The sequence below is a fragment of the Nicotiana sylvestris genome, chromosome 1, assembly GCF_000393655.2.
Source record: "Nicotiana sylvestris chromosome 1, ASM39365v2, whole genome shotgun sequence".
Taxonomy (NCBI): Eukaryota; Viridiplantae; Streptophyta; class Magnoliopsida; order Solanales; family Solanaceae; genus Nicotiana; species Nicotiana sylvestris.
In genome coordinates, this window is record NC_091057.1 from 45,909,456 (window position 1) to 45,932,552 (window position 23,097).

Here is a 23,097-nt window from a genome sequence, read left to right on the forward strand (position 1 = left end):
AATGTCATGTCGTGCATAGGTACATATTTCATAATATCATCAGCCTCTGAGGGCATCCCATCATATCATATCGGCCACCGTGGGCAAAATCATCATCGTATACCAGCTGATCAGGTGGTGGTGTGTATATAACGCCATAACCTTTCCTATATCCCATATATATATATACATACATATATATGCGTATATAACGCCGTTTGAATCATACTTACATATATATGCGTATATAACGTCGGTTGAATCATATTTCGGCCACTGTGTGCATCATCATATACCAGCTGATCAGATGGTGGTGCGTATATAACGCCGTAACCTTTTCCCATTCCATATACATATATTTACATATATACGTGTATATAACGCCATCTGGTCATGGGTCAATGCACATGAATGCAATGCATGAAAAGTACGTCAATAAAATCATTCGAAAGGTCATAAGACCACTTAGCCTCATGAGAAATATCATAAAGTAACATCTTTTCAACTTTCGTATTTTTCTGAGACCCATGAACAGATGATAAAATATTATGACACATGGGAATTAAAGAGCATAGATATTTCTATTACTTCTATGAGTAGAGTCACTTATGGAGTTTGTGCATTGGCACGTTTCGTTCATATCGTATGGATCATGCCAAAAGAAAGAAGGGATAGCCTTAACATACCTGAGCTCATAATTCATCTTTATCTAATCCTTTTGTAGCCAATAGAAAGAGCTTCTGTTTGGTAGCAGAATTGACAGGGACGAATTATAAGCAAGCCTCACGTAGAGTTGTATTTAATCTCTCACGGGTAGCTGGGAAAGCTTCTCTTTGCAACTGACTATTGAGAGGAAAGTAAATATTTTCGAGCTTCCAACAAAATTTTTAAAAACAGTGATCTCTTTCAGGCATGAGGCTTAAAAAACATTGTATGTAACAATTACAAGATCCAGTTTTCTTGAATTTCTTCTAAGCTAACATTTCAGAAATGATTTTCTGGTTAAGCTGTCGTCCATTTGGTTTTCTTATAACTGTTTCTTAGAACCTGTGGACCTTTCCATGCTTTGAGAAATATGATGTTTTGCTCCAATTAAAAGTTTAAACCTAAGATTTGAAAATGAGGGCGGTAATTCCTCTAGCACTTGCCACAACACTACAGTTTAGTATGGCCATCTCCTCTTTCCTTTATCCAAGGTACAATCATTAATTGGACCAGTAGGAAACCTTAAATACATCAGAAAATTGATGAATGCAAAGGGGGAAGTAAGGGCGTTACTTGTTGGAAGAATGTAAAAATCGTGTAGTGATTTGTAGTAGTTGATGTTGAAGGATGTAGAAATAATGTGCATCTTGAGAAGATTAATACTTTAGCCATAAGGATGAAGACAGATTTTATAGAAAAATATGGAACTGTTGGTAATAGATGAACAAGTATTCAAAAGAATTACAATTAGCTAAAAATAAGGAATCTAGTAAAAAGAAAGGGTGTTTTTCCAACGACACATTGGTTCTTTGTCCTCAAATAAAAAAAATATGACATGATCAAACATGAAAATAAAGGTTTTTAATCTAGAAATGTCACCTATTTGTTAAGACCCATGAGTCACAATGACTTAACCTATTGTTGCCACGTTCTTAGCTTAGTAATCTTATCCAAATTCTTATTTTTAAATAGTTACCAATTACCCGCATAATTAAGAATTATCTCGAATTACTTAAAATTCTACTTATTTTTAATACATTTTATACACCGTACTATTATGGTCATGTGGTACCATATAAAATTAATACATACACTACTATTTTATTAAAACATCCATGTAAGAATACATATATTTTCTCGAACTTTTAATTGTTCTAATCTCATATAAAGAGTACAAATTTTCGTACGCTTAATTTTTTTGAAATGGTAAAAAGATAACCTTCTCTTCATGTGAGAAAATAATTTCTATCTTTACAATAAAGAAAACTTCCTAAATTTTCCTATATCGTGTGAACAATTTAAAACATATTTGAAAGTAGTAATATTACTAATTATATAAAATTATTTTTTTCCCAAACCATTTTTTTTCTTTTACAAAAATGTTCCACTTAAAATACCATATCAAATATATACATATATAACGGTGTCAAAGTCTTTAAACTTACGGAGTGTAACATCCTTCCCCCCTTTAGAACATTCGTCCTCGAATGTTAACTCGTAGAGATTTGCAAAATTTTCACTAGGGTCTTCTCTGTAAATTAAATTTAAAACCAAACTATATCTGAAGTTTTGACTCTTCACAGCCTTTCATACTTGAGTATGTCGTATCTTCTTCACATTTTCCCTTCTTACCTTTAAATTTCGCATCGTATCTGTTGTTTCTTTCACAACCTACCTTCAATGTAGGTGGAGTTCACGTCCATAACTTGAAGCTCTATTATAATACTCACACCTTTGGTACATACACAATCCGGTGGGAGCTTCGTACTGACTTCTTATGAGGCTGGTACTTCTTCTAACTGGCTTCCTTGTAGAGCCATTATAGATTATGGTTGTTGTGTTATTTCTCTTGAACATCTGATATTAAGAGTGATTCTGTCAAATTCCCCAGCACAACTTCTATAATTTTTCTAGGTCCAATAATCAGACTCCTGATTTACTTCGGTGATGTAATTCTTTAGTTCCTCTTCTTTCTGATCAGTCTTTACGTAGGCTTAAGCTATCTTCCACTATGCGGCTCATGGTATCAGTTATTACCTTAGCCTTTCATGGGCATTATGGAATAACCATGATACAATCTTCTAACAATTCAATCCTTTGTCTATGCCCTGGATTTAATTCTTTCTTTTAACTTATACCGGAGTCTTCTATGGCTGTATGATTGTTAACAAATATGCTGCCTGGATAATGTTCCAAAATCTTGAGTGTATCCATAATGTACTAACTCTAGATCATTGATCGAATGATTCTTTTGTTCCCTCTTAGCTTTCTTTCAACGTAAGCTATTACTTTTCCTGGTCTTTCTGCCCCCTTATTGCGTCCATATTTAGCTTATCTTAGTGCCCACACTTGCTAGAGTTTTCATACAACTCATATAGTCACGATCCGAATTAGAGGGCCGCGACGGGCACCCGGTGCTTTACTCAACCGAGTACCAACGTAACATATCTTTCTTATCATACTATCATGAGTAAATGAGCCAAAAAACCGGTCATGAGATAACAAGAATAAAACATAAGGGAATACTCAACATATGAAGACCCAAAGTGATATACAAACTTATATATGTGACATACGGGCCTATAAGGCCGACATGACCATTTGTAAACTCAAAACATAGGCCTACAAGGCCATACAAGTGTCCCTACACCTGACATCTGTCTACAAGCCTCTAAGAGTATATAAAATCATAAAGATCGGGACAGGGCACCGCCATACCAATCAATACATATCCAAAACATACTGACCAACTAGGCAACTCCGGAGCAAGTGGAGTGCACCAACACCTTCGCTGAGCTGATAGCCTACTAGGAGGACTGTCAACCTATCAATCGGGACCTGCGGGCATGACACGCAGTATCCCCAGGCAAAAGGGATGTCAATACGAATAAAGTACCGAGTATGTAAGGTAGGAAAGCATAAACAAAAACAGTAATGTAAAGAGAGATAGAGGAGATACAACCTGTAACATCTGAGTGCCTCTAGGGGCTACTGACATGAAATGCATAATACATATATATACATGAACTTTTTAAAAAACATTCGCTTCTGTGGGCATCATCATCATCATATCGTACCCGGCCACAAAGAGGACTCGGTAAAAATTTACCCGGCCATCATAAGGCTTGGTAGAATCGTACCCGGCCACGTGGAGCTTGGTAAACCCAACTGATCAGTGGTTGCACAATACAGGCTGCATGATTATACACCCAACCAAAAGTACAATACACCCAACCAAAAGTACATCATTATACCTCTTATCCAATAAACCAGCCATGAATTCAACTTAAAAATAAGTTTACAACCAGCCAACCATTACACAAGAACAAACAACATACCATTCTTTCGAAACTAGCTAGGTCTATTCTTTACGATCGAGTTACAACTCGCAAATGCATAGATAATGGAAGGAGAAGCATAAACTTACCTTGTACTGAGTATAACCCACTAAACCTGGTCCTTTTTCATCAAAAATAAGTTCCTCAACACGGATACAAGAAGGAGAAAGAGAAACTAGCAAGCTGTCCGGACTTTTCAGCACTAGAATCGCGTCGTAACACCCGGAGTACCCTAGGGTTTGTGTGGGATTTTTGGGGAGGAGTTGCAGGGGCTCAATTAGGTTTTCTTGGTCTGAAAGATATGTGAAATAACTAAGTTTATAATCCCTTAAAAGTCCCCTCTTGACCGACTTAGTTGAGGCCTCTCTTTTTTGCAAGTAGGTGATGCACCTACTTGTCACCTACTAGCTGCGCGGTCTCGCAAAAATGCAAATATCTCTATACTCCAAGATCGTATTGATAAACTGTTTAATTAGTTAAAAACTAGACTCATAGATCTTAAATTTCATATGTAGATCATACCTTGATTCAAAGTATGTTGGGAGAAAAGCTCAGCTACATTTAACCTAAGTTTCAACTCATTTTTGAATGTAACTTGTGATGACCTTTTCCAACTTTTGTTCCACAACTTGCTTGACTTAAAAACATAACATAACCTCATCATCATGTTAATCACCCTTGTCTCACCCCAAAAGTATAGGTTATAACATTCCAAACTTGTCGACATTCGACGAAACTTATTTTCTTTAATTCATTTAGCGCCTAAGCTTTCCAACCCTTTTGGTACTCGTTATTCATGATCATAAAGATTTGTAACCTCCATTATAAAAGGATTAACTTACTTTACGTACTTTCAAAGTTGATCTCATTTCTGAGCTTACATCAATTGACTTACGGATACTCTAACATACGAAAACATAGGGTGTAACATCATTCCCCCCTTTGGAACATTCGTCCTCGAATGTTGACTGATCCACTTATCATTTTCATAACCCATAGCTCTTGTGAAACCTTTAATACTCTTCTATCCATATAGGCAACTATTCTTTGAATAAATCCAAAGTCTAGGGTATTCCCTCTTTAGTCCTCCTTCTCATACCACGACTTGTGGTCGAACCCCTTCCAATCTCGTAACTGTTGCTCCTTTTTGTCATGCAGCCTGTATGCCTTTTCACATCATCGATTACCCTTACTCTCCTTGTGGTAATGCTTTTTGTACCAAGGATAATAAAATTCCTTTCTCGCGAGGATGACACTTAGTGTAACTGGCGCACATAGTCCCTTAAGCTTAACTTTGCTCATATTGCTTGCTTTAGGGAAGAGACTTCCTGAATGACCATTAAAGGGCATTCTTTTTTCATCCATTCTATTATAGCCGGAACGCAACCTCTGAAATTCTCATGATGCCGACTATTATCATATCATTTAGTCCATAGTTCACGTTTAGTTTATCTTGTTTACTAGCTCATACTGATTTCTACTACTCTGGGGGTATATCTTTTCCTGCTGGTAATCGCGTTAGAGTTGCGAACTTATTTCTCGAAAAGAAGATATAACTTTATGGCCTATACTTCTTTGTTGTTTCAAGGCCTGTCACCTCTCATTTTTTTCCTTCACTTAAGTATAGACTCTATAATTCTATCATTTTCATCATCATTTTTTTTCCACTGTTGTCATCCATGTGGACATCTTACTCATAATTCTTCATTAACTCTATTCTTATTTTCCTACTAACATTTATGTCTATCACTTTATTCTAAAAACATCAACAAGACATTCTTTTACTTTTAGCTCCCCTTGCTTCATCTCAGTGGCTCTTCGGGATGCTTAAAATTCTCTCCTAGGGACATGAGCCATGCTAAGGTAATATTTATCCCTTCAAAGCTTCCAGTGGATATCTTTATAGTACTCATATCTAGTTGTACTATTTTAGAGTGCGCCATCTGGGTATCTCATAAGGAGATTTATTAGCACATTTGCATTATGCTTCAGAAATTGTCAACTAACACAAACAATCAATTCACCATTATGGGTTATCCTAACCCCGACCGGATCCTGATATCTCGTCCTTTTCTTAATCTACATATGTTATCCCCCAATAGGGTATAACTGAGATGGGTATGGTCAATTATACATACCTCTGTTACTGTTGAGGGTAACTTACAATGCTTATATTTTTCTGTCGGAGATGAAAATACCGATAATCTTTATTAACTAGGTGCCTTGTACCCTTCCCATCTTGCTCCTTTTACTTGTTGAAGCTTGTATCTATCTTTTGAATCTTTCATTGCCTTTAGGGGTGGATAGATATTCTTTGCCTTAAGGCTCCTTATCGAGAAGCTTACACTTCTTAGTACACACATGATCTACTGAAGACCTTATATTTACCCATCATATGCATCATGCAAAATCGAGCTCCTCTAACTCAACTCTTTCACAGCCACATACAATCTTTTACCAACCGTCTTTTTAAATGTAGGTATCGTTTTATTACGACTAAAGTCGAATTTAGGAGTTTGAATTCTTACAACAGAGCTCTACCACACGATCTAGAATAAGAAGAAAGAGTGACAGTCCTAAATGCCTTGTAGCCTCCTTCTTATAAGTGTGGTGCACTACACACCCATAAACAAGACTCTACTAGACACGACTTGTAGAATCCCTAGGACAAAACTGCTCTGATACCACTTTTGTCACGATCCAAATCAGAGGGACGTGATGGGCACCTGGTGCTTTACTCAACCGAGTACCAATGTAACATATCTTTCTTATCATACTATCATGAGTAAATGAGCCAGAAAACCGGTCATGAGATAACAAGAATAAAACATAAGGGAATACTCAACATATGAAGACCCAAAATGATATACAAACTTATATATGTGACATATGGGCCTATAAGGCCTACATGACCATTTGTAAACTCAAAACATAGGCCTACAAGGCCATATAAGTGTCCCTACACCTGACATCTGTCTACAAGCCTCTAAGAGTACATAAAATCATAAAGATCGGGACAGGGGCCCGCCAAACCAATCAATACATATCCAAAACATACTGACCAACTAGGCAACTCCGGAGCAAGTGGAGTGCACCAACACCTTCGCTGAGCTGATAGCCTACTAGGAGGACTGTCAACCTATCAATCGGGACCTGCGGGCATGACACGCAGTATCCCCAGGCAAAAGGGATGTCAGTACGAATAAAGTACCGAGTATGTAAGGTAGGAAAACATAAACAAGAACAGTAATATAAAGAGAGATAGAGGAGATACAACCTGTAACATCTGAGTGCCTCTAGGGGCTACTGACATGAAATGCATAATACATATATATACATGAACGTTTTTAAAAACATTCGCCTTTGTGGGCATCATCATTATCATATCGTACCAGGCCTCAAAGAGGACTCGGTAAAAACGTACCCAACCATCATAAGGATCGGTAGAATCGTACCCGGCCACGTGGAGCTCGGTAAACCCAACTGATCAGTGGTTGCACAATATGTGCCATACCCGGCCGACTATAGCGCGGCTCGGTAGAGTAAAATAGATACATATATATAATGTATGCTCGACTCATGGAATCATGTTCTAACCCTTTCGGAGTGATGTAAGGTCATTGCACCTTCGATTAACATTATGGACATCCCTACCATCAATATGAACCTTAGTGGGATTTATGGATCATACACACTTGTTTAGAATAACTTTATAAGGAAAGAACAACATGGACAACCTTAGTTTCTAGGAGTAGATCTGTTATGAATTAGCGTACCGTTTATGTTCATGTCACTTTAGATCATGCCAAAAGAAATAAGTAAGTGCCTTAACATACCTTGTATATTTTTCCCAACCTCAAGCTATGCAATTTCACGGCTCCTTAGTCTACAATAAGAGAAATGACACTCTCGTTATCGTTTAAGCGTCGTAACTATTATGTATCGACCACAACCTATTTTAAAATGAAACGGACAGAACCTCCCCTATATATATGACTTCACACTAGTCAAAAAAATCACAAACAGCCCAACATACCCCTATCACTTCATACACAACATGACAACCATAATAGTGTCAACCAACCCGAAAATGTTACGACGAACGACCAACAAACAACCTTGCCATTATGTGGTGTTTCTCCACAACCTTCCTCCTCTCAACTCCATAAAAAAAGTAGTAAAAGAGACCACCCAATACCAACACGAAACAGCCCAAAAATATTCCCACAAGTTCATCAACTCAAATAATTTTTCAGTTTATTTAAACACTTTTCGACTTGTCTTTTCTTTCAAATTGGTGTGAGCACGTGATTTTTTCCCTAAGCAAATTATTCTCAAAATTCAAATAAAACAATTTCCTTGTTATTTTTCAATTTTTGTTGAATTTTGTGTCATTTTCCGGTAAGTGTTGCATTTTATTTGTGCATGATAATTCATATGAAAAGAAAAAATACATTTGCATTTGCATTTAATTTCACATTTTAGTATTAATTTAGAATAAGATATGAAGAAAATGACAAAAATAGTTCACTTCAGCATTTTTATTGTTTTAATTGTGAAATTGTCACAAAATAATTTTAAAGTAATTTTAGGCATCAATTAGTTTAGTTTAATTTTTTTTATTTTTGCAATCTTTATAAATCAGAAAATTAGTAACATAAATGAGGTGGAAAATAAGGAGGAATTAATTGGGAAAAATCAAAATAAAGAGAGAAAATAATTGAAGGAGGAAAATAAAAGAAATTACAAGGGAAAGGAGGGTCTTGGGCAAATAACCAGAACTGGGCTGTTCTTGGTCAAAATTGCTTGGCCCAATTCATTAGTCTCCATAGCCCAAAACAAATCCGGACCAGTTCGAGCCCAAAAATGCTAACCCGGTCCGTTCCCCCTTCTAATCGAAACGACGTCGTTTCGTGGTCTCCGAATCAGGACCGTCGGATCTCATCAATCCAACAGTCCGGAACTAACGAGGTTCTTGATTTAAAATGGTCGGAGAAGCCCACCCCAGTCCCTCATCTTCCTCACCCTACCTCTCCTCTCAAACCCTAATCCAAGCCGCCACCAAACCCCTCGCTGGCGGGAAACGCAACATACGCTGTTCACCCCCAAACTTACACCACAGATTCCCCATGAACTCCTCTTTACAACCATACCGTTGGTTTCCCTCGAATCACAACCAAGGCCGTCGAATATTGATTTTAAATTTTCCGGCCAAGTCGTTACTTTGTCCAAACTGGCCCAAAATCACACCCCACCGTCCCCAGACTTCCCTCAACCCAAATCCATGACCATCTTCCTTCGAATCTCGGTGAAGTGGCTCGAATTTCAAATCTAAGAGTTTTCGGCCAAAACCCTAACTCCAAATCTTTGTGATTTTTAACCGTAATATCCTTAACCATGGGTTCTCTTGTGAAAAACACATGGTTAGGGATGTTGCATGTCAATAATTTTGAAATATTCGGACGGCAATGGCTGACCGGAGTTTTCTCTCTATCGGTGAGTTTCTCCCCAACTTTCTAAGCTCGATTAGTGTAGCCTAATTTCCGTATTGATTTTAAGTAACATTAATCCATCCTTGCATTTCACTTAAATGTTAGAGTAATTCTTTGTTAGTGTTGAGTTCTGTCTCTTTAATTTTGATTCGATTTTTCCGTCTTGGTTTAACTCTTGTTATATTGGAATTAGTCGTGATTCAGTTCACAATTATGTTCTATTTTTAGTCTCAATCTTGCGTTTAATCCGTGTTTACCAGTTCATGATGTTAGTTTTATAATTTCAGTGTTGTTTGTCAATTGTTAGTTCATTTCTTTCGTTTAATCGCTGTTTACTTCAGTCTAATGATAGTACTAATTGAAGCATTAGGTGAGTTAGGATTAGATTTTAGTTGTGTTGATTGGTTATAGCTGGTTTAGACTCATTATGATTAACTTCAGTTGTTTTTTTTAACAGGGGTAAGGGGTTGTTGTAGTTAGCATTGGGATGTAAATTTCAGACTAGTAGAAGGGCATTTTAGGGATAGAAAAGTGTAGGTTCTTTAGGAATAGTTATTTCAAAGTAAGGGTAAGGGTAATATAGGTATTTGGTGGGTAGAAGAGCATCCTAGGGCCTTCTAGAATGGTACTTTAGTGTAGATGTTGGCATAATAGAGGGACTTGCTTGTTTGGCAAGTCACAAATAAGGGACCAAACTGAAATAAAAGAGGGACTGAAGATGTAAAGTAAAAAATCTGAAAGAACCCTAATTTCTGCCTATAAAAGGTAGTCTCTACTGCCTTGTTTCAGGGGTTTTTTTTGGAAAAAAAGAGGTTGGAAAACTCAAAAGAAAAAAAACAAAAGTTTGAAATCTGAGAGGGTGAGAGTTCCTTCTAGATCTTAAATCTTCTAAAAACCAAAAATAACACAAAAACCTCCAAAAATACTATTCCATTGAAGTTTTCCTTAGATTAGTTTCGAGTTTCAGTTGTTAATTCAAATTTCTAGCTCAGATAAGGATGTGTTTCTGGCTGCTGAAGTTTCAGAAGTTTTCCTGGGTTTAATTTCGAGTCAGTTTGGGTTCAATCAAGTCTGTTTTGATTATTTTGTTGGTGTTGTTCCTCTGTCATTCATTCCTGGGCTATTGTGATGTTGTTTTAAGTCCAAAACCGATCCCTGTGTTGTTGGTTTCAACTGCTGATTGTTTGCTTGCCACTGCTGACTCCTACTTCCTTTTATTTTGCTTCATTTCCAGGTACATGTTTGAACTCTCCCTGTTGTAATGACAAATTGGAGTGAAATCAATGCTCATTTTAGATTCAAATTCGATGGAACCTTTATAGTTGCAGCCAATTGATGTAGTTTTAATTTGTTGGTTTGAGTTCCGACTTGTTTAATTAAGTAATGTTGTCAACTAATACGGACGTGATAGCCTGTAATGTGAACTGTTGAACTCCTTTTGAACTGGTGATTGTCTATTTGGTGTAGTTTAGTGGATTGTTAGCTTAGTTTGTGTTTCAAGTAGGTGTAATTGGGAAATGTGTCAAGCTATTGCATTACCTGGAAATTTCATCTTGAGCATCTGAACTGGACAATCATTAATATTGTTTAATTTGGTTGAATAGCAGTAGAAGTTGAATCCCTGAATTGGAATGGCAGTATTCATATCAGCTGTTAGTAATTCTGATCATAATTATTAATTAGTCTTCTAGTTTGAGTAACATTTTCCCATCACGCCCCTTCGTGGCTGTGATTTGAGCTCGACGTTGGCTTCATAGCCAGTTGTTGTAGTCATTCAGGTTAGGATTTGATCCCAGACTTTGGCATCACAGTTGCTTGAGTTTCCCTCTATGTCCACTGGGCTGCCGGTTTCCATTTGGGCCTAGATGCGTTATTAGGCAGCCCAGGTCTGTCGCGGTCGAGTGATGACTTGAATTGGGCTTGGGGGCATTAATAGCTTGAAGCAGCTAGTTAAACAGAATGGCGCCCCGAGGACTCGATCCCTGGACTTCATAGATATCTGTCGTTAGGTTCGAATTTTGGGACAATATCAGGCCCAATGCCTGTAGCTGCGAGAGTTTGAGCTCACAGCATATGCGTTATATGATTTGGGCCCTCTGGGCTCAAGACCAATTTTCTCCGTATTTTTATTTGAAGTTTGAACTCGGGCTTGAAAGTCATAGCCTTAACTAATGAGGATTCTTAGAGACGAATGAAGTAGATAATGGTAATGGCCTTTAGTTTGATTTTTAAACAAATGAGACGAGTCTCGCCGAACAAAAATAAAATAAATTGTGGGGACCTCAATAAGTTGTTATTAAAATACTTAGAATTTGGGAGGGTCGTCTAGTAAACTTCACGGCCTTCCCCAAATAATAATACGTTAGACTCTTTAGGCGTGATTTAATTAACATTACCTCCCTAAACTCGGGTGCACATTTATGTGACCCAAATCCAAATCTCAACGGAGTCGAGATGTGTCAACAACCATGGGTGCATTGATTGCGACATGGTTCGAGACACATTTTCACGACGTTGCAATTCTTTTAAGAAAAAATATAAATAATAAATAAAATAAAATAAAAATAAAAAATATAATTATAATAAAAGCGGTTCAAAATTCAATAAAGGCATATAAGCTAGCACGCATTAAAGTCAGATAAAATCAAATACAACAGTTAAGCGACCGTGCTAGAACCACGGAACCCGGGAATGCCTAACACCTTCTCCCGGGTTAACAAAATTCCTTATCCGGATTTCTGGTGCGCGGAATGTAATACAGAGTCAAATCTTCCTCGGTTCGGGATTCAAAACCGGTGACTAGGGACACCATTAATTTACCAAGTGGCGACTCTGAAATTTTAATAACCAAATCCCATTCCGATTGTCCTTTAATTGGAAAAACTCCTTTGCAGGGTGTAGTAAAAAGGAGGTGTGACAGCTCTGGCGACTCTGCTGGGGAACGAACCCAGAATCTCTAATTCAGGGTTTAGAATTCGAGCTTAGATAAATTTGTTGTATTTGGTTGTATCTGATTTTCCTACATGTTTTGTGCTGAATGTGCTAAATGTTACCGCTTTGATATTATCTGAACTGTATATAAATTGTGCCGACACCCTTCTCTCTTCACCTCCGGGGATGTGCTTACTGGTTGAGACTTTTTATTCTATTAGTGTCATACCTTGAAATAAGAAAGAGGTCGGACAAGTTACTAAGTCGGATGGCCTTTTGGTTCCCGGAAAGTTGCCCCCTCCTCGACTCGAGTCGTCCGCTCGGGTACACAGTCTAGAACACCGACCCAGGTTTTGAATAAAGAATAACGTGACTTCATGCCGGATCCCTAGTAGGAACGATTATTTGCATCATGCTGTATTTGACTTAGGAGACTCAACATAGGGGTTGGGTCCGTCTAGGGTTAGCAACCTGAAATGAAATGACCATCCTGATGCATCCTACTTGCTCTGTAGATATATTTGTTTCGAACCTGCATGTTGACTTGTTTCTGAATCTCGGGAAAGTTGAAAAATCGAGGAAAAAAAAGGAAAAAAGAGAGAAATAACAGAAAAACCAAGTACTGTCGAAATTCTGCCGAAATTCTGAGAAAACGAAAAAAAGGAAAATAGGAAAAAGAGTCTTTTATTTTCGGACAGTTGTTTGTTGAAAAAGAAGATGGAAAAGAGTCTTTATTTTAGTTTGGAAAAATAGGTCGTTTTATTGTTTTTTGAAAATGAAAAAAAGGTCGTCGTTATTTTGTCTTGTTTTCAAAAATAGAAAAGGAAAATAGTTTGTCTTGCCATGAAAAATGAAAATAAAAAAGAGTCTTGTTTTAAAATGGTTCGGTTAATTCGCCCGAACTATGCCGGTTTTAAAGTGGCACTATTTTTTATCCCGTAACACTCATACGGTACCTTTAACTACTTCGACTCTTGATTGATTATATCTCAAGTATTATAATAATATTCTCCGAGGCTGAATTCTCCATGTTGGGTTCTATAATATTTATCTTACACGATCTAATGACTCGTCTGTAACCTCCTATTTAGCCATAATTGGGATCTTCCTGACCAATTACTAACTACTTCTCATATCAATATTCCTCGTAATCTTTCTTGGATTACTTCCTTTGTCTTAACTTACGTCTCACACTAGCTCCTTATTTATTAATAACAGCTCGGGCAGGAACCTTTACTCCCTCTCCTCGACGTCGTGCTTGCACAATATTCTTGAATCGTAGCATATCTATAAGATTTAGATAAGTGCCATCTCATTCCTCTTTCATTTATCACATTCTTCCTCTACCATTCCATAGTCACTAGAACCCCTTTATTTTAGAGGATAGAACCCCTTTATTTTGACTTAATGCCACATCACTCCATATTCCCCCCTTTAGGGGTGTACTAAGAGCTGAAGCCAAGAGGATCTACCTATAGATGTTTTACCTCTTCATCTTTGGCGTCGTTTCTCAACATCAATGATCCTTACTCGTCTTGCGGCAATCCTTCTGTACCAAGGATGACAAATTCTATTATTCGTGAGGGTGACACTTAATGTAACTAGTACATAGAATCCCTTAAGCTTCACTTTGCTCACATTGCTTGCTTTAAGGAAGCGTCTCCCTGAATGACCATCCTTTGAATTCGTCATGAATTCTCTTTTGTGGTCCATTCTATTATCGCCGGAATGAAATATGAAATTCCCATGATGTCGAATACTTTTCAATCATTCAGTCCCTAATTCATATTTAGTTTATCTTATTTACCAGTCCATACTGATTTCTATTACTCTGGGGATTAACTTTCCCCTTTGGTAGTCGTGTTGGAGTCACAAACTTATTTCTCGAAATGAGGATATAATCTTATGACCTATACTCTTTTGTTATCTTAAGGCCTATCACCTTTCGTCTCTTCCTTCATTTGACTATAGGTTCTGTAACACTCTACCGTTTTTATCCATGTATCACACCTTATTTATAATGTTTCCTTATCTCTCTTCTCATTACTCTGCTAATATTTCTGCATATCCCTTTTCTTGTGAAAACTTCAATACAACATTCTTTCGCTTTTAGCTTTCCTTTGCTCCATCCAATGGCTCTTTGGGTTGCTCAATATCCTCGCTCTACTAGGGATGAGAGCCACACTTAAGGTAATATTTATCCCTTCAAGGCTTATAGTGCATGTCTTTATAGTACACATATCTGGCTGTACTATTTTAGAGTGCATCATCTAGGTGTCTCATAAAGAGATCTATTAGCACATTTGCAATATCCTTTGGAAATGTCAACTGACCAATCAATTCATCCATCATATATTCTTATACTACTTTTGTTAACCCCTATAGGACATATCTGGAAGGGGTGTGACAAATTGTATATACCTCTATTACTATTGAATATAACTCAAAAAGCTTATGTTCCTCTGCCTCAATTATTAATGTTGTTAACCGTTATTAACTGGGCGCCTCGTACCCTTCTTCATCTTGCTTCTTTTTCTTGTTGAAACTTGTATTTATCTTCTTAATCTCTCATTGTCTTTCACCATAAAGATGGATAAGCATTCTTACCTTAAGGCTTCTTATCAGGAAGCTTACACCTTTCAGTACACCCATGATCTGCTAAAGACCTCACATTTACTTATCGTAGGCATCATAAAAAAAATCCAATTCCTCTAACTTAGCTTTTCCACAACAATCTCTCTTTCCAACCTTCTTTTCGGATATAGGTATCGTCTTATTACGAATAAAATAGAATTTCAGAACTTGGATTCTTATAAGTGAGCTCTACCACACTATCTAGAGTAAGAAGAAAGAGTGACAATCCTAAATGCCCTGTAGCCTCCTGCTTATAAGTGTGGTGCACGACACACCCATAAACAAGACTCTACTAGACACGGCTTGTAGACTCCCTAGGACAGAACTGCTCTGATACCACTTTTGTCACGACCCAAACCGATGGGCCAGGACGGGTACCCGGTACCTTACTCAACTGAGTACCAACGTAACATATCTTTCTTAATACATCATCATATACACATGCATACAGGCCTAATAGGCCAACATGATCCTTTATAAACTCAAAACATAGGCCAATAAGGTCGTACAATCTTTTATGTACACGACATATGTCTACAAGCCTCTAAGAATACATAAATGTCATAAGGGTCAGGATAGAGTCCCGCCATACCAAACAATACACGTCTAAATCATACTAACCAAACGAGCAACTCCGAAGCAAATGGAGCGCACCAACATCTTTTGCTGAGCTGATAGCCTACTTGGAGGGCTCTCGACCTGTCTATCGGGACCTGCGGGCATGAAACGCAGCGTCCCCAGGCAAAAGGGACGTCAGTACGAATAATGTACTGAGTATGTAAGGCACATAAATAAATACATGAGAGATATGGAAGACATATAGAGTACATGACTCAACGTGTAAGTCTGAATAACTTTGTAAATCATAAATTACTTTTAACGTCATGCATATGCGTATGAAAGTCATGCCGTGCATATGTACATATTTCATAATATCATCAGCCTCTGAGGGCATCCCATCATATCATATCGGCCACCGCGGGAAAAATTATCATCGTATACCAGCCGATCAGGTGGTGGTGCGTATATAACGCCATAACCTTTCCCATATTCCATATACATATATACATACATATATACGCGTATATAACGCCGTTTGAATCATACTTACATATATATGCATATATAACGTCGTTTGAATCATATTTCGACCACTGTAGGCATCATCATATAGCAGCTGATCAGGTGGTGGTGTGTATATAACGCTGTAACCTTTTCCCATTCCATATACATATATTTACATATATACGCGTATATAACGCCATCTGGTCATAGGTATTGCACATGAATGTAATGCATGAAAAGTACGTCAATAAAATTATTCGGAAGGTCATAAGACCACTTAGCCTCTTGAGAAATATCACAAAGTAACATCTTTTCAACTTTCGTATTTTTCTGAGACCCATGAACAGATGATAAAATATTATGACACATGGGAATTAAAGAGCATAGATATTTCTATTACTTCTATGAGTAGAGTCACTTATGGAGTTTGTGCATTGGCACATTTCGTTCATATCGTATGGATCATGCCAAAAGAAAGAAGGGATAGCCTTAACATACCTGAGTTCAGAATTCATCTTTATCTAATCCTTTTGTAGCCAATAGAAAGAGCTTCTGTTTGGTAGCAGAATTGACAGGGACGAATTATAAGCAAGCCTCACGTAGAGTTATATTTAATCTCTCACGGGTAGCTGGGAAAGCTTCTCTTTGCAACTGACTGTTGAGAGGAAAGTAAATATTTTCGAGCTTCCAACTAAGTTTTTAAAAACAGTGGTCTCTTTCAAGCATGAGGCTTAAAAAACATTGTATGTAACAATTACAAGATCCAGTTTTCTTGAATTTCTCCTAAGTTAACATTTCAGAAATGATTTTCTGGTTAATCTGTCGTCCATTTGGTTTTCTTATAATTGTTGCTTAGAACCTGTGGACCTTTCCATGCTTTGAGAAATATGATGTTTTGCTCCAATTCAAAGTTTAAACCTAAGATTTGAAAATGAGGGCGGTAATTCCTCTAGCACTTGCCACAACACTACAGTTTAGTATGACCATCTCCTCTTTCCATTATCCAAGGTAAAATCATTAATTGGACTAATAGGAAACCTTAAATACATTAGAAAATTGATGAATGCAAAGGGGGAAGCAAGGGCGTTACTTGTTGGAAGAATGTAAAAATCGTGTAGTGATTTGTAGTAGTTGATGTTGAAATAATGTGCATCTTGGGAAGATTAATACTTTAGCCATAAGGATGAAGACAAATTTTATAGGAAAATATGGAACTGTTGGTAATAGATGAACAAGTATTCAAAAGAATTACAATTAGCAAAAAAGTAAGGAATCTGGTAAAAAGAAAGGGTGTTTTTCCAACGACACATTGGTTCTTTGTCCTCAAATAAAAAAAAATATGACATGATCAAACATGAAAATAGAGGTTTTTAATCTAGAGGTTTTGTTAGCTTAGTAATCTTATCCAAATTCCTATTTTTAAATAGTTACCAATTACCCACATAATTAAGAATTGTCTCGAATTATTTAAAATTTTACTTATTTTTAATACATTTTATACACCGTACTATTACGGTCATGTGGTACCATATAAAATTAATACATACACTACTATTTTATTAAAACATCCATGTAAGAATACATATATTTTCTCGAACTTTTAATTGTTCTAATCTCATATAAAGAGTACAAATTTTCGTACGCTTAATTTTTTTGAAATGGTAAAAAGATAACCTTCTCTTCATGTGAGAAAATAATTTCTATCTTTACAATAAAGAAAACCTCCTAAATTTTCCTATATCGTGTGAACAATTTAAAACATATTTGAAAGTAGTAATATTACTAATTATATAAAATTATTTTTTTCCCAAACCATTTTTTTTCTTTACAAAAATGTTCCACTTAAAATACCATATCAAATATATATATATATATATATAACAGTGTCAAAGTCGTTAAACTTACGGGGTGTAACAGCTTAGCTACTTTTATTACTCACTGAGTTGACATACTCACATTACTCTCTGCACCCTGTGTGTAGATTCATGAGCTTCGGGTCCCGCTAGCGAGGGCTGATTGCTTCCAACAGGTTGTTCGGAGTTCACTAGGTAGATGCTCGACGTTCGCAGACTTGTGTTTCTCCATCATATCTTTATTTCCTTGTACTAGCCTTGTACTAGACCGTGTAGACTCTTCGTACTCTTAGACGGATTTAGATGCTCATGACTGGTGACACCCCGATGTCAGGCTGTGTTTATTTCCGCACTTGTTCTATTTCATTGTATTTTGGGCTTTATCACTTATTAATGACTTAAATTGAATTATTATAACTGTTTAAATGTATTGGGGGTTTGTGTCAGCTGGCTTTGTTTCACAATAGGCGCCATTACGATCGGGTCTGGATTTAGGGTCGTGACAGGTTTGGAGTAGGTTTTTGTGATATCAAGGTCCAAATAGGATTCCAAGATCGGGAATAATTCCGTAATATAATTTAAGACAACCACACAAAATTTGATGTCATTCAGAGTTAATTTGATAGGAATCAAACGCGCGGAAGTATTTTTAGAAGTTTTTGAGTTCATGAGTTAATCCATGCGTTTTGGCGTTCGATTTGTGGTTTTTGATGTTATTTCAGTGTTTCAATCGTGTAAGAAAGTTTGTATGATGTTGTTAGACTTGTGTAGGTGTTTGATGTGGAGCCCCGAGGGCTCGGGTGAGTTTCAAATGTTCGAAAGGTTGGGAAAAACTTCAGTTTTCTGGTGTTTCTTTGTTGGTGCTGCAGGCATTGCAAATGCGAGAATTTGTTCACATTTGTGAACCTCGCATTTGCGAGAAAGGCTTCGCAATTGCGAAAAGTTTGATCTGGGTAGTGTCCGCATTTGTGACTCTTTTGTCGCATTTGCGACCTTGGCAGTAGGAGCCTAGGTTCACATTTGCGATGAATTTGTCCTATTTGCGAACCAGGTGTCGCAAATGTAACATCTGCGACCTGTGCAAAACTTTATTAAATGCGGGACTTAGGCCATTTAGCTCATTTTCTTTCATCTCTTGGGTGATTTTTGGAGCTCATGGAAAGGGGGTTTCATAGGTGTGAGTTAAATACATAGATTGTGGGTAAATTAACATGTAAAAATTGGTGAAATCAATGGTTTAGATGAAAACATATGTTTTGGATAAAAATAGGATCTGACCACGAAAATGGTTATAGAATTTGATGAAAAAAATATATTTGACTTCATGGGGTTATGGTTAAAAACTTTCTTCGAAAATTTTCGGAATCTAGGCACGTGGCCCCGGGGGTGAATTTTAGAGATTCTTCAAATAGGCTTGGGAAATCACTTTGATAGTTAGAATTGAGGGATATTATGATAACCTAAGAAATATATGTTCAACCGCGTCGCAAATATACACCGCAAGCGGGGTAAAGTTCCACTACTCTTATGAGAGCGGGTCGTTCACCTCGGCAGGTTAATAGATGCATATATGGTTTGTGCTGTTTGGCCCTCGGCAGTGCACAATATATGTACATGTATATGTATATTTGGATCGGGTCGTACGTCCTCGGCATAATTTGTGCGTAATGATATTGGAACCTTTATTATATTTGATATTGTTTCATTGGCTTGAGGGGTCAAATGGATAGATGAGGGAAATGACTTGGTTCTTACTTACGATAAAAAGGAATGTTTATTTATTTCTTGCTCTAAATTATATTATTACTATTATTTTTATATATCATGTTTAATTAGAACTTCATATTATTATATTGTTGGCCCATAGTGAGTGTCGAAGTCGACCCCTCGTCACTACTTCTTCGAGGTTAGACTAGATACTTACTGGGTACATGTTGTTTATGTACTCATGCTACACTTGTGCACTTAATGTGCAGGATCTAAGGTAGGTGCATCTAGATATTAGTCTGGTGCGCACACTTGATTTCTACTTCGAGACTTCACGGTAAGCTACCTTCCGAGCCGTTCTGCAACAACCAGAGTCTTTCTTTTGCTTATACTTTTCTGTCTATTTCACTTCAGACAGTAGACTAGTATTTTTTTTTTATATATTCTACTAGAATACTCATACACTTGTGACACCAGGTCTTGGCACACACTAGTAGACTTGTGGTTTTGGTTTTATTTTATGATTATGATTGCACTCAGTTGCTTTTGTGTTATTTATTTTAAATCTATTATTTTTTATATCTTTTAATTTAAGGGAAGCTTAATTACTTGGAAAAATCTTTTAAAAGGAGGAATCACGTGGCTAATTCACAGTTGGCTTGCCTAGCAGCGGCGCTAGGTGCCATCACGACCTATTATAAAATTGGATCGTGACAACATGGTATCAGAGCACTAGGTTCACGTAGGTCTCACAAGTTATGAGCAGACCTAATAGAATCTTGCAGATCGGTGCGAAAACATCCGTACTTATATTCGAGAGGCTATAGGGTGTTAGAAAACTACTCCTTATTCATCTCCTACCGTGTAGTTGATGGTGTACTTTCTTTCCTTATTCTCTCACAGATGTGAGAATGCGCACGACAGATATTCCGGACCCGGGAGGAGATGCTCCCCTGTTGCTCGAGGCTGAGACAGAGGCCGGGGGAGGGCACTAGCCTGAGGTAGGGGACGAGGATGTTCCAGAGTTGACCCAGTTGTACCACCCGCGGGTCCAGCAAAGGATTCCATTGTTGAGGAGCAGATCGAGGTGCCCGCAGCAGAGCCAGCCCCGGTTGATTTTATGACAACATCGGGCTTTGAGGTGGTCATGGGTCATATGCTACGATTCATGGATTATATGACCTAGGCTGGTTTATTTCCAGCAGACCCAGCCACATCTCAGGGAGGGGATCACAGACCCCTACTACTCAGGCTCCTAGGCATACAACTGTTGTATATACCTCGGACACACTACCCGTAGGTGGAGCCTAGCCAGTTGCAACAGCTATACCTGAGCCTAGACCAGCTACGACCGTCGAGCCGCAAAAGCTACTCGATAGATGGACCAGGCTTCACCCTCCTGTCTTTGGGGGTTAGCGACATGAGGATCCTCAGGACTTTATTGACAAGTGCAGGGACAGACTACACAACATGCGTATATTAGAGTCCCATGGGGTGGATTTCACTACTTTCCAGTTGGAGGGCAGGGCCCGTAGGTGGTGGCAGTCACATCTTCTCGGCAGACCAGCAAGTTCTCCTCCCATGACTTGGGATCACTTTACACGCCTTTTCTTGGATAGGTATATTCCACCCTCCTAGAGAGTTGCGATGTTAGTTTGAGTAGTTCCAGCAGGGTCAGATGTCAGTGACAAATTATGAGGCGAGATACTCTAAGCTGTCTCGCCATGCACTTATTATACTTCCTACTGATGCTGAGAGAGTACAAAGGTTTGTTGCAGGATTGCACTCTGGTATTCAGGCCACTATGGCCCGAGAGGTCGAGATGGGTACTTCATATCAACTCGTTGTGGAGATAGCTCAGAGGATTAAGGGTTACCGCCAGCGAGATAGAGAGCAGATGTAGCGGGACAAGTGGTTCCATTTTTTTGGAGAGTTTGAAGGTGCTCCAGCTGGGGGCAGAGGTTAGTTTGAGAGGGGTCAGGTTAGCAGGCCCACATTTCCAGCACCACCACCTCCTCGGGGTGCTCCAGTGCGACCCTATTTCAGTGCCATGTTAGAGAGTTCTTACCGCCCACGAGCTATGTAGTGTTCTTCCAGTGGGTACTCAGGCCCTCAGGGTTCATCCAACCCCTATTTCAGTGCCATGCCAGAGAGTTCATATCGCCCACTAGCTATTCAGGGTTCTTCCAGTGGGTATTCGGGCCATTAGGGTCAGACTTTGGAGCAGAAGTCCACCGTTCTAAGGGGTTGTTACGAGTATGGAGATCCGAGTCACATGAAAATTTTTTGTCCCAAACTACAGGGCAAGGCAGTGCAGCAAAGTCAGCAGCCCATGATTACAGCATCAGTAGTCACACCAGCTATCCGGCCGCCTAGAGGCGGAGGGCACGTGGATAGGGTCCGCCCTTGAGGGGGAGGCCAAGTAGGTGGAGGCCAGCCAGGTGGCGCTCCAGCTAGGTTTTGTGCTTTTTCGGCCGACCAGATGCAGTGGCCTCAGATGCCGTGATCACATGTATTATTTTTGTCTACGATAGGGATGCTTCGGTATTATTTGATCTAGGGTCCACCTATTCATATGTGTCATCTCTATTTTCTCAATTCCTAGATATTCCTCGTGAGTCCTTGGGCACTTCTATTTATGTGTCCTCTTCTGTAGGCAATTCTGTTGTGGTGGATTGGATCTACTGGTCCTATGTGGTCACATTCTGTGGTTACGAGACTAGAGCGGATCTTTTGTTGCTTGATATGACTGAGTTTGAGGTCATCCTGGGCATGGACTCATTATCCCCATATCACTCCATCCTTGATTGCCATGCCAAGATTGTTACCTTAGCGATGCCAGAGTTGCCTAGATTGGAATGGAGGGGTTCATCTGTCAGTACATCTAGTCGGGTTATCTCTTTTCTGAAGGATCGACATATGGTCGAAAAGGGTTGTTTAGCTTATCTAGCTTATGTTCAGGATACTACTACAGAGACTTCGGCAATTGATTCAGTGCCAGTAGTTCGGGAGTTCTCTGATGTGTTTCCTTCTGACCTTCCAGGCATGCCGCCAGATCGTAATATTGATTTCTGTATTGACTTGGATCCAGGTACCCAACATATATCTATCCCACTGTACCATATGTCTCCAAAAGAGTTGAAGAATTTGAAGGAATAACTTGAGGAGTTGCTAGCAAAGGGGTTTGTTAGGCCAAGTGTATCACCTTGGGGTGCACCACTATTATTTATGAAGAAGAAAAATGGGACTATGCGGATGTGCATTGATTACCGCTAGTTGAATAAAGTTACCATTAAGAACAAGTACATGTTACCAAGTATTGATGATTTGTTTGACCAGTTGCATGGTGCTAGAGTGTTCTCTAAGATCGACTTGAGGTTAGGGTACCATCAG

At 38.4% G+C, this 23,097-nt stretch overlaps 1 protein-coding gene across 1 annotated transcript; it reads left to right on the top strand.

Annotated features, from left to right (window-relative positions):
• The first annotated feature begins 21,382 nt into the window (after positions 1–21,382).
• Positions 21,383–22,863, top strand: LOC138869703 (uncharacterized). Its single transcript, XM_070147352.1, has 2 exons — positions 21,383–21,530; positions 22,361–22,863. Exons 1-2 carry the CDS (start codon positions 21,383–21,385, stop codon positions 22,861–22,863), a joined length of 651 nt encoding a protein of 216 aa, XP_070003453.1.
• The last annotated feature ends 234 nt before the right edge of the window (positions 22,864–23,097 follow it).

What these genes read in the sequence shown, in the direction of transcription:
- LOC138869703 (XM_070147352.1), top strand. Translation starts at nt 21,383, where the DNA reads ATGTCAGTGACAAATTATGAGGCGAGATACTCTAAGCTGTCTCGCCAT. An exon ending in GGCCCGAGAGGTCGAGATGG is followed by an intron (nt 21,531 to 22,360) that starts GTACTTCATATC and finishes CCTCTTCTGTAG; the next exon opens with GCAATTCTGTTGTGGTGGAT.